Source organism: Pantherophis guttatus, chromosome 1 (assembly GCF_059756535.1).
Source record: "Pantherophis guttatus breed Tessera chromosome 1, ASM5975653v1, whole genome shotgun sequence".
Lineage (NCBI taxonomy): Eukaryota > Metazoa > Chordata > Lepidosauria > Squamata > Colubridae > Pantherophis > Pantherophis guttatus.
The window spans coordinates 197391461-197404285 of record NC_142063.1 but is presented as its reverse complement, the minus strand read 5'-3'; the positions used below and the strand labels follow the sequence as shown (position 1 = coordinate 197404285).

The window sequence follows — 12825 nt, the reverse complement described above, 5'->3', positions numbered from 1 at the left end:
AAATTAAAATGTAATTTCTCCAACCTCCAGATGTGCTTCCAACTTCCAGAACTCCCTACGGAAGTTCAGCTTCCAGCTAGACAGAATTCATTGCAAATGCAAATTCAGCAAATTGCAGCTAACCAAACTGCATTCTAATGGCATACATCAAATCAATAAATGTTATCATCTAATGAAATTTTAAAATTGCATTGGCTTACTATGATAATATGTGATGGATTGGATAACTTGATAACTCTATTGCAGAAAATCGTTGTGATACTAATGGAATTCCAGGTTACAAATTATATGCAGAGGAGAATATAGTATTTTAGAGTAACATGAGATAACTGTTTTGCTTTAAAAGTTTACCATAACAATATAATGATAGTACAGAATAGGTAATATTCAGGACTGGTCTGCTTTGTTATTAACATTCTCTGAGCTAAATTTACGGGTTGCAAATATTTCATTACCATATTAGGTATTTTCATCAGGGCAGGATATTTGGCATGTGTGATTCATTGGTTGGGAAGATTTATATAATATAATCTCAAAAACATGCAGAAAATAAAACATCTTTTTTCTGTGCATCAACATCCCCAAAATTATACTCGCTGTTACAAATGTCAAACATATTTTAAAACACTATCATCCATCATTTACATTTTAAAAACTTTAATATACATTCCATGAGATTTCCTTAGAATTCCATATTATTTTCTTTTAATGTTCACATACATTTTTACTGTAGATGAAATATCAGATTATATTCTCGTTAAAAAAAAGTAATAGAACATGACAGCTCCAACCTGTCCACTGCTTCTACCAATGTAATTGTTTGATTAACCTAGATCAACAGTTTACAATGTGTATTTACATGCAACTTCACATATTGTCATACCTTTAGCGTTTCAATTTTCATGTATAATTTTTCAGTGAATAACATATTATTTGTTTAGAGTAAAAAAATGGCATGCTATAGAAACTATGTAGCTCCCTTCTGTTGGAATTCATTCATCTTTGATATTTCTATCTTGTTCTTAAAATTAAAAAAAAATCCCTGGGGGTCTATGACAATTCGCCATGGTCAAGTCGCCACAGGACAACTCACTACAGGACAAGATTTATTTTAATATCGAAGAAATTGTGCAATAGAATAGAACGGGTGTTGGTCCTACCTGATACACCCATTTTCTGTGGGGAAGGAGAGACTCCAGGCATGGGGATCCATTTTGTCGTCTGGCTCTATGGACTGGGTTCAAACTGAAGAGACACCCCCTCTGCAGACACTCCCAGTTTCAATGACGTCCCACGAGGTCCCAGGATACCGCACCTGTAATTACACCCCATGGACACCCCCTGACCAGACTCCTGTTTTAGGGTGGGGATGGAGTATCTCCTTCCCCACAGAAAATGGGTGTATCAGGTAAGACCAACACCCGTTTTCCTGCTGGGGAACTCGAGACTCCAGGCATGGGACTTACCAAAGCTGGCAATCCGCATGGGTGGGAAGTCGTCTGGTGCCGTTCTCCGGGCGTCTCCAACACATGCTGTAGAACTCTCTGACCAAAGGCAGCCTCCGCCGAGGTGTATGCATCCAGTTGATAATATTGTATGAACGGCGATGGAGTCGACTAAGTCGCCGCCCTGCATATTTCTTCAACCGATGCTTGCGTTGGCAAGGCCGCGGTCGTGGCAGCATCCTGGTGAAGTTTGCTGTAATCGCCCTAGGTCTCGGCAATGACTGTGCATCATAGGCTCTGGCAATGGCCGTGCGGAGCAACCTGCCCACCGCCGAAGTTGTAAGCTTCTGCCCCATCGTTGATGGCAAAAAGGACACAAAAAGGGCCTCCATGCATCAGAACAACTGGGTCCTCTTAATGTATATTTTCAGGGCCCGCCTTACATCTAGACATGCTCTCTGGCGTGCGATGGCCTAGGCCAAAAGTCTGGGAGAACCAACTCCTGCGCCCCATGGAACCAGGAGTTGATTTTGGGCATAAAGGCTGTGTCTAAACGTAATACAATGCGATCCAAGTGAAAGACACATAAGTATTCTCTCACAGAGAGCACGGCCAGCTCAGAAATTCTTCTGGCCGATGTGATGCCCACAAGAAAAAATGTCTTATACACTAAGAAGCTGAGGTGGACCATCCTAAGCGGCTCAAAGGGGGCTTTAAGGAGCACCTGTAAGACCTTCTGGAGGTCCCAGGTCAGATAATGATGAACCACCACAGGTCTCAAGTTGGTGGCCCCCCTGAGAAACCTCCGTATATCTGGATGTTGTGTCACCGACAGTCTCCTCCCACAGGCCAACACAGACACTAATGCCGCAACCTGCCTGCAAAGTGTTGCTGGTGCCAACCCTTTCTCTAAATCTTCTTGCAGGAAATCCAACAGCTGCGGGACAGATATCTTGGTTGCCTGGATGGTCCTGCTAGTACACCATGCACTAAATGCCTGCCAGATAGAATCATAAATGTGCGTTGTGAACGGCCGTCTGGCAGCCTGCAACGTTCGTATCATGCCTGAAGAGAAATTCCGCTCCTCCAGCAGTCTCCGCTCAACCGCCACGTGGTCAAATGTAGCCACTGGGGTTCTGGATGCCAAATGGGCCCCTGGCTGAGGGACACCCTGTCGGGTGGAATCCTCCACGGCGGAGCGATCGACACGGTTACCAGATTCATAAACCACGGGTGTCTGGGCCAATATGGGGCAATGAGGATGACTTCTGCCCTGGTCTGCTGAATCTGACTGATGACACTTGGTAGAAGTGCTATAGGGGGAATGCATACAGCAGGCCCCTGGGCCAAGGGCAATAAAAGGTGTTGACTCCCTCCGCCCCAAGCTGAGAACGAGGAGAAAACCCGTGGCAGTTGGCTATTCATCTGTGACATGAAGTGGTCTATGATCAGCCGACCGAACCGACTCACCATCTCCTCGAACAATGCCGGATGCAGGTGCCACTCGGAGTGGTCTATGGTGGCTCTACTCAGCCAATCCACCTGTACATTGTCTGCCCCTGCAATGTGCTCCACCTTGATGGACTTCAAATTGCACTCTGCCCAGTGACAGAGGAGCCATGCCTCCTCCATGAGTGTCTTGGATCGCATGCCCCCCTGCCTGTTCACATGAGCCTTGGCTGCTATGTTGTCCATCAAGAGAAGTATGTGGCAGCCCACCAGACAATGTTTGAATTTCTTGAGCGCCAATCGGGCTGCTCTCAGTTCCAGCCAATTGATAGTTTGTTGTGACTCTGACCCTGACCAAGTCCCCTGGGTTACACAGTTCAGGCAATGAACACCCAGCCCTCTAGACTGGCATCCAATGTTACTATCACACGCTACTGATCCTTGAAGTAACATCCCTGTGTCATGCGCCGGGATGTCCACCAGCGAAGGGACGCTAGGACTTTCCTCGGAACCCTGGGACATGCCCCGGCCCGACCTCTGGGACAGTAACAAAAACCATTGCAGAGGCCTGGCGTGAAGTCTTGCCCAAGGGATGACATCTATGCAAGAAATCATTCTGCCTAACAGGGTTGACAGAACCACTCGCAAGACTGTTCTGGTCGAACGAACCTGCACAATCAGTTCCTTGATACTCTGTATCCTCTCCGGGGACAGGAACACCTGACAGCTGAGGGTGTCTATGATTGCCCCCAGGTGTAATAAGCAATTTGTTGGCCTGAGATTACTCTTCCCTACGTTGATGAAGAAGCCATGTGCCTGCAGACAAGGTATAGTTATCATTAAATCCTCCTGTACGTAAGATGTTGACTGAACCAAAATGTCATCCAGGTAAGCCTGAAGACGGATTGGTCTGCCTCTGAGTGAGGCCCCCAGCGCTGCAAGGAGTTTTGTAAAAACCCTGGGTGCTGATGTGAGGCCAAATGGGAGGGCTCGGTAAGGGAGGTGTCTGCCATTGTAGTAAAACCTCAAGTACTGTCTGTGATCCCGATGGATTGGGATGTGTAGATACGCCTCTGTAAGGTCGATGGAGGTCAAGAAGTCTCCCTGCTGGACATTCTCTAGGATTGACCAGAGCGAATGCATCTTAAACCTCCGGTACCTTAAATACCTGTTTAGACCTTTTAGGTTGAGAATCGGTTGCAGTCCCCCCGAGAACTTCTGGATGACAAATAACATGGAATAATACCCACCTCCTTGTTGTGTTATTGGGACGGGTTCCACCACCCCTATCTCCCGCAAATGCTGAATGGCGGTGTCCATGAGCTTTCTCTTGGCCGTGTCCCATGATGTGGGACAACAGAGAAAGAACTTCGGGGGGGGGTTGGTAATGCAAGAAATTCCAGGGAGGAACTTTGCTTGAATTGTGCCTGCTGGGTCGGATCGAAAGGATCTACAAAAGGAATAAGCGGCGACTGAGAGAGGAGGAGAAGACGACACCCGAGAGTGATCACAGACAAGCCGGCGAGAAATTAGAAAGGAGAGATCTGCAAGCGGAGTGGCGGCGCTACTAGAAAGTGGATGTAACTTGCTGATTGGATCAAACGAGAGAGCTTTGGAGACTCAGGAACGTGAATCTGCTGATCGGGAGAGGAGAGCGACTGGAGATTGGGACCGGAAGTGCAACCATATTGTAAATCAACGAAAAGAACAATGAATGGCTAGAGAGGCAGGAAGGAGCACCAGGAGAAGACAAGTGGACTAATCGAGCTGAAATACTTTGACAGTTTAAGACGCTAAGAGACGGGAGAAATGAAAACTGGTGATATCTGACTACTATCCTCCCATATTTAGGCTCTCATAAGTGTTGCCACTGAAGGGATTAAGAACAACCAAGTAACTAATCACATTGACATAAACTATTATTAACACAAGCTTACTAACATATTTATACTGTATTGTTTTATATTAAGTTTCTTATTTGCTTATATTTAGAGTACCAGAATAACATATTTATATAGCTGGGCATAAGTTTGACTGTATTAAATATTTAGCCTATTGCATTTATTTATCTTTATATCTAAGGCATATTCCTGTGTATAAATTATATTGTCCAACATTACTATTGACTAATACCTGATATAGTGATTTATTAATTAATTGTTTACTTAATTATTTATATATATACATATTGATACTTACTATAAATAAGAATATATTTAATTGACACTTGAGATTTAAGTTAATTAAGAATCACTGCTTTTTATATTTGATTAATTATTAATAGTACTGTAGTGGAATTAATTGACTGTGATATATGACTAGCTGCTAGTTGAACTGCAGTTTTTGTTTTTTTTTTAATTTGATTTATATGCCGCCCTTCTCCGAAGACTCAGGGCAGCTTACAATGTGCTCAGCAATAGCCTTCATCCTTTTGTATATTTTTTATACAAAGTCAGTTTATTGCCCCCACAACTGGGTCCTCAATTTACCTACCTTAGAAAGGATGGAAGACTGAGTCAACCTTGAGCCTTGGCGAGATTCGAACCTGCTGTAATTGCAGGCAGCTGGTCTTAATAACCAGCTTAATAACAGGGTGCCTTAAACCACTGTACTACCAAGGCTCTTACCAAGTTGATTTAAGGGTGAATGTGAATATTATACATCAATTTGAACCAAGGAATTTTGGAAAGAGATTAGCATTTTAATAGATATAATTGGATTTAAATAGAAAAGATCAATAGATCTGATTGATCCTCTGGGGGATCGAACCAATTAATAAAAAAAAAAGAAGAAGAAGGGAGTAGCAATAGGTAAGGAAGAATCAAAAGTACCTAGCGTCCCTAGCAGCTCAAAAGAAGACATAACCATTTAAGTTTTGCAAATCCTGAGAAAAGGTTTCTCTTAGTTATTCTCATTGCTGCCAACCTCAGAAGACATATCAAGTAAAAGGAAAGATAATTAGTGGATGATCATCTGGAGGAACATTGAAAAGATAGTCAGAGACCAGGCAAGTGTTGAAGGAGATGACAAGCCTTGCATCTACTGTGACCAAAATGGGAAAGAAAACAACCCAAAACCTCTCTAATCCTACAATTACAATGTCGTCACCTGCAATGCAAAAGTCAACAGAAGGCCTATCTAAGACTGAAAAATCAGCCATGATCCCTACCATGCAAGCAATGCAGTCGACGCTGGCAATGATACAAGAGACAATGGTCATGATGCAGGAAAAGATGTCCAGCAATCACTTAGAACTGAAAATGGATATCAAAGGTATAGATCAAAAAATGAATGATATACAGCAGTTGATACAAATGAATGAACAGAAAATAAAAAAGATGGAATCCAAAATTGAGCAACAAGAAAAGGATTTGGACACAGTAAACCAGAAACTAATGGCACAAAACAGGGAGCTAGAGGACTCGATCACCCAGCTAGAAATGGAGAGAGCCTCCTTCTATCTACGCTTCCAAAACATCTCCGAGGATAAGGATGAAAACCTGGGTCAAATAATGGCGGAACTAATAGCCGAGGTCTTACAACAAGACACAGATGAGATAATAAAGGAACTGGACGAGGTATATAGGGTGCAAACGAACTATGCCAGATGAAACAAGCTGCCCAGGGAGGTTCATATAAGGTTCGCTCGGAAAAAAGTCAAGGACATTTTTTATAACATGGTGAGGGAAGAACCAGTCAGTTATAAAGGAAAGGAGGTGATTGTGTTAAAGCAAGTCCCGAGGAGGGTGAGGGAATTAAGAAGGGATTATAGATTCCTTGCTATCCAATTGAATAAGAGGAATATACTCTTTAGGTGGATCTTGCCAGAGGGTATGCTGATTACATGGCAAGGGAAGAAAATCAAAATAGATAGTCTGGTAGAGGCTCAGGACTTTTTAGACCAATTGAGAGGGTCAGAAGAAGACCAAAGCAGCAAAGAAGAACTGGAAGCGACTACTACAGAAGAGGAACTTACCCAGCAAAGAAGATTTAAAGAAGGGACCCCGGAGGAGAAAGAGACCCCGGGGGAGAAAGAGAAGGAAGAGAAGGAAAGAAAGGAAGCAAGGAAGAAACAAAGACCACAGAGAGTTACACGAGCGAATAAGAACTAAAACAACACAAGGCTATAAGAATGGACGACTGGAAACTTTTATCGATTAATGTAAATGGCTTGAATGATTATAAAAAGAGAAAAATATTCTTCACCAAATTAGTCAAACAAAATGCGGATATAGTATGCCTCCAAGAGGTGCATATAAAAAAAGAAAATGAAAAATATTTGGAGTATAAAAAACTTGGAAATCTCTATACCTCCCTAGCAGGGAAAAAAAAGAGAGGGGTGTTAGTGTATATTAAGAAGGAAATAAAAGCAGAGCTGAAATATGCAGACTCAAAGGGTCGGATACTAGTGGTTGAAATTAAGAGAGGTAATTCCTCAATATTAGTAACAGCTATCTACGCCCCAAATAAAAATCTGAGAGAGTTCTATAATAAAGTACGAGAAATAATAAGTAAAATGGACAATAACAATATATGCATAATCGGAGACTTTAATGGAGTGGTGGACTCGAATAAAGATCATAAAGACCCAAAGGCCAAAAGAAAAAAAGGAAAAACCTACCAAAATCTTTTTTTGACCTAGTAGACGAACCTGGCAGATATTTGGCGAACTTTACATCCATATAAAAAGCAATACACTTTCTACTCAAACCCCAACAAATCATGGTCTAGAATTGACATGATGTGGGTAAGCAGAAATATAGGAATGGACATCATGTCAGCCGAGATTGCACCCAATATATGGGCAGACCACAATCCACTGGAGATCAAATGGAAGAGTGGGTATAAGAGAAGGAATGTAAGATGGAGACTAAACACACAATTTTTGCGGGATAAACAAAATATCGAGAAAGTAAAGGGGGAGTTAAAAGTTTTCTTTGAAGAAAATGAAAAGGAACCAACTGACCGAGGAGTAATCTGGGACACAATGAAGGTGTTCCTAAGAGGACTGGCAATAGCATATGGAGCACATAGAAATAAAGAAAAGAGAGAGACCCAGAGGACACTGTTGGAAGAACTGGGGAAGGCAGAGAAGGAAGTGCAGCAAAACTCAGACAATGACATAGCAAAAGAAAACTGGGATGTCCATTATCACCACTCCTGTTTATTTTGGCTCTAGAAGTACTGCTAAAAAGGATTAGAGGAAATAAGCAAATTAAGGGTCTGAAAATTAGAAAGGAAACATATAAAACCCAAGCATTTGTGGACGATGTGGCACTAATTATGGAGGAACCTGTGGAAACAGGCGCCCAAATTTTGGAAGAACTTGGTAAGTATGGAGAGGTGGCAGGGTTCAAATTAAATAAATCTAAAACTAAAATGTTGACCAAAAACATGACCAAAGACCGGAAGAAAGTTTTGGAGGAATCAATGGGGACACAAGTTGTTAAGAAGATTAAATATTTGGGAGTATGGATTTCAACAAAGTGTTCGGCCCTTAAAGAGGATAATTATGTACCCCTGGTCAAAAATATTAAACAAGATTTAGAGAAGTGGGAGAAGCTCCAGATATCCTTTTTAGGGAGGATTGCAGCAATTAAAATGAGTGTCCTACCCAAATTGCTGTATCTGTTTCAAACCGCTCCAATCAAATTAGATAGGAAATTTTTCCGGGAATTTAATTCTATTATCAGGAAATTCATTTGGGGAGGGAAGAAACCAAGGATTGCAATTAGGAGCCTACAAGACAAAAAAGACAGGGGTGGTCTCGGACTTCCAATTTGGGAAATCTATCACAAAGCGGCAATCTTAGTTTGGTTAAAAGAATGGGCAACTCTGGGAAACAAAAGAATTTTGACACTGGAAGGGTACGACCTCCAGAAGGGTTGGCATGCTTATCTCTGGGAAACAGGAAAAAGAACAAGAACATATTTCCATAAACATAAAATAAGGGACACATTAATGTCAACATGGGGAGAAATAAGACAAAAACAATATACTAAAGTCCCCAGATGGCTATCTACGATGGAGGCGATAATATACCCCAATGTCCTGGAATTGGGCAAAACAGTAAAATATAAAGAGATATTAGATGGGGCAGGGAATCCAAAACAATGGAACAATTGAGAGAAAAGGGCACCCACATAGAATGGTGGACATATGCACAAATTAAATCACGATATAAAAAAGATAAAGAGCAATATGGCATAGAGATAGGCAGCAATGGGTTCGACAAGATATGGATGGGCACGGATAATAAATTATTGGCCAAATTATATAATTATTTGGTGGAGTACGACTTGATAGAGGAGGTGGTTAAGGACCCAATGCTAGCATGGGCCAAAAATATTGGACAAACCATAAATCTGGATGAGTGGGACCAAATTTGGAACAACAATCTCAAAATGACCAGGGCAACAATTTATAAGGAAAACCAATATAAGATGATTTATAGGTGGCACTTAGCACCAGCCAGGATTGCCAAAATTTACCCAAATATGAGTCCAAACTGCTGGAAGTGTGGTCACCAGCAAGGTACTTTTTATCACTCTTAGTGGACCTGCCCACAAGCCAAAGAATTTTGGAGGATGATATGTAAATGGCTGTCGGAGATAATAGGAGACACTATTGAATTAGAACCAAAAATATTTCTCCTGAGAATCTTGAAGGCAGAAATTGCAAGAAAGAAGAAGTATCTTATTGTACATATAATAACAGCAGCAAGAATCTCCTTCACTCAACATTGGAAAGAGAAAAAGTTACCACCCAAAGAGCATGTAATTAGGAAAATAATGGAATGTGCCAAAATGAACAAACTGATGTTAGAAATTAATGATAGAGAGGAAACTGACTACTATAGCGTGTGGGATATGTGGTATGAGTGGTTAGAGAAAAGAAAATCGAAGTGAAGCTCGAGAGAGCTAAAGGTCAATCTGATGATTAATTAAATGGGTATATAGAAATGAGTTGTACTACAGGCAGTAGGAAATAAAATGGAGTAAGGATATAAGTTTATGTAAATAAAATATAATAATACGTATTAAGGATGATATAAGTAAGAAATCCTACGGGTAGTACTTTTTAAATTAAGATAATCAGGCAATACCATGTAAATAATAAGTAAATATTATGTATATGTATATGTATGTGTTTATCAACACCATGAAACCGGAAAGGTGGAATTGTATTATAATTTTCTAACAATAAAAACTTAAAAAAAAAAAAAAGAAATTCCAGGGAGAGACCGGATGTTATGGTCTCCCTCAACCCTGCTTCGGTGGTCATTCTCTCCCACTGGTCTGTGAAGAGGCCCAGTCGGCCACCAATGGGAACCCTGTCCCTGTCGTCAATGGGATCTGCAAAAGGAATGGTTGTTTCCCCCACGAAAGGGTCGCTTAGACTGGGATCATGACCTGTTTCTGTCAGTAAACCCAGACCCAGATTGGTAGAACTGTCCTGATTGGCCACCTAGGAAAATACCCTTTGGTACCTGTTGAATCCTGATCCCCCGTAGGGATGAAAATAAGGTCTTCGAAAGGGCATTGAGGACCAGGTGTCTCCCTGCCGTGACAGGGCAGGTAGCACCTTCCTCTTGTCTCTAGGTTCAGCCAACAAGGGATCTAAAGCCGCACCAAACAACTTAATCCCTTAAAGGGAACAGAAGCTGGGCGCCATCTCCGCTTGGTGTCTGCCTGCCAATTCCTGAGTCAGAGAAGCCGTCTGACTGTGACCATGGATGTGATGGCCCATGCTCCGAACTTAGCGGAGGTCAGGCTAGCATCTGCTGTAAATTCTGCAGCCGCTACTACTTTATTGAAATCCTGATGTGCCCTAAGATCACTCACCAGCACCCTCTCCTGCATTTGTTTGAGCCACAGCAGACACACCCTGGTAAAAAGGGATGCCGCCATGGCAGCCTTGATTTCCCAGGCAGCCGCCTAGTGTGCCTTCTTGAGAGCTTGCTCTAATCTAAATTCAACGTCGCGGAAGATGATGCCAACGCCAACACCAGTTCATCCACCTCCGGAACTCGAAGGAGTTCCGCAAGATCTAGCGTACTATTATAACATTTCCTCTCATAGGAAATCATATTAGGGTATGCCCCCAGGGAGTCCCCCATGTCTAAAAAGAATTGGGGAGCCGGGATTGTCTCAGTCTTGGTGGCAGGCTCAGAAAAGAGCAGCTCAGCCAGATCCTGCTCTGCTCTTGAACCTGCCTGTTCTGAGGAGGCACCTTGCTTAGTGGAGGTCTTTGCCTTAAATAGCAAGGCTTTAAAGAGATGTGGTCTGAACAACCCCTTGAAGGTGGGTTGGTCTAGCCACAGGCCTTCTTCATCTGATAATTCCTGTTCCCATTGGTCTTCCCCCATGGAGAGGGAGTCATCAGTGTCTGAAGGAGATGCTGAGGAGTCAGAGCTCTGCTCTGACCCTTGCTCTGCCGGTTCTGGGACTCTGTGGTCCCTGTCCAGTACAGCCACTTCAGCCCTCTGTATCGATTGCTTATTGAGATGCTTGCCGGCTTCAAAGCCGTTTTGCACCACCTCAGCAATCCACTGTTGGACCATCGCTGGCATTTCTGCCTCCTGGCTACCAATGTGCCAATCCGCTTGCGCAGCTACCGAAGTAGTAGGAGTTGACAAAGGCCTTGTTCCCATACTGGGTTCTCCACCCAGAGGGGGTGGTGACAAAGATCTAGATGGCTGGAAACTGGTTGAAGGCCCCGGTTCAGCCTGGGCGATATCACCAGTTTGAGAAGGCTCTTGAGGGCTAAAATATTTACGCTTTTCAGGTGCTTTAAGGTTCTTTTCCACCTGCCTCTCTAAAATGTTTTGCAGGCGTTTCTCCGCCTTCCCTTGAGCCTTAGACGGACGTTTGAGAGCTAGGGCCTTGGCCTTGAGCTTTGCTGCCACCCCTTGTACTATGGTAATGGCATTTTGAGCTGCACCCCGAAACTCTCTGGGAGTGGGAAACCTCACCCAACTCGATCGGGTCACTAAGGGAAGGCTCTGATGCCATAGACAATATGGCTGACTGCAAGGATGCAGATCAATGCAGTCTATAAGGCCCAAGAGTAATCAACATCTACCACCCGTTCCGAGCACAGACCGGGATCAGTCTCCTTGGCCACCTGCTCTGCAGGCCAAAACCAGCTGTGTTGAGCAATAATGTAGTTTTTCAAGCCTCAGCTGCCCGAAATGGCCGCACTAGGCTAATCACCCGTCAGTTATGACTCTAATAACAGGGCCATGTTGTTAATAAGGTGATCTTTCCAATCCTCTTCGCCTCAGAGGTCTGAAGCAGGCTCGGGCCCAGGGCCATTCACGCTGCTGTCTGAGGACCTCACTGTACTGGAGGACCAAAAACCGAGCCCTATGACAGCTCTCACCCCGCAGCAATCAAATGGCTGACAAAATGGCCGCCATGCTTGGCAGCCTCCCCAACGGCTCTGAAATTTGGCGCCAAAATAATCTGAGTGCCTCCGCCTTGCCCGCGCTGTCCAATTCCACCCTCTCCCTCTACTTACAGTCCATCTGGGGGAGAGGTGGTTTTTGTCCTGAAAGCCGGGCAGCAGACAAACGTCTGTAACTGGCTGGTGCGCCTTCAATGGCGGCAGCCCTCTAAGAGCCGTGCCATAGCTGTCAAAGCGTCTCCAAAGTCCCTGCAAGCCAACAGGACTCCAAACAGCTGCAGCCACAAGGTAAAACGCTGCCCAACTGATAATGAGCCTGATCTACAATTTAAACTCCGAACGGCCACAATGCTTGCCAAATTACAAGAATCCAAATCCTCACTTTGAAAAGCAACCCCAAAACTGTCCGAACGAGCTCAGTACTGAGTTGAAACTAGGAGTGTCTGCAGAGGGGGCGTCTCTTCAGTTTGAACCCAGTCCATAGATCCAGAAGACAGAGTGGATCCCCATGCCTGGAGTCTCG

At 43.5% G+C, this 12825-nt stretch overlaps 1 protein-coding gene across 1 annotated transcript; it reads right to left on the bottom strand.

Moving 5' to 3' along the window:
- Positions 1-8872: 8872 nt before the first annotated feature.
- LOC148116718 (uncharacterized) lies at positions 8873-12784 on the bottom strand. Its single transcript, XM_087888221.1, has 2 exons — positions 12726-12784; positions 8873-11923 (listed from the first exon to the last, which is right to left on the bottom strand). The coding sequence occupies exons 1-2, from the start codon at positions 12782-12784 to the stop codon at positions 10858-10860; spliced, it is 1125 nt and encodes a 374-aa protein (XP_087744347.1). The 3' UTR covers positions 8873-10857.
- Between the last annotated feature and the right edge of the window lie 41 nt (positions 12785-12825).

Coding starts and splice junctions, on each gene's coding strand:
- LOC148116718 (XM_087888221.1), bottom strand. CDS start 12,784: ATGGACTGGGTTCAAACTGAAGAGACGCCCCCTCTGCAGACACTCCTA. Junction 11,924..12,725: donor ACACTCCTAGTTTCAACTCA/GTACTGAGCTCG, acceptor GCATCCTTGCAG/TCAGCCATATTGTCTATGGC.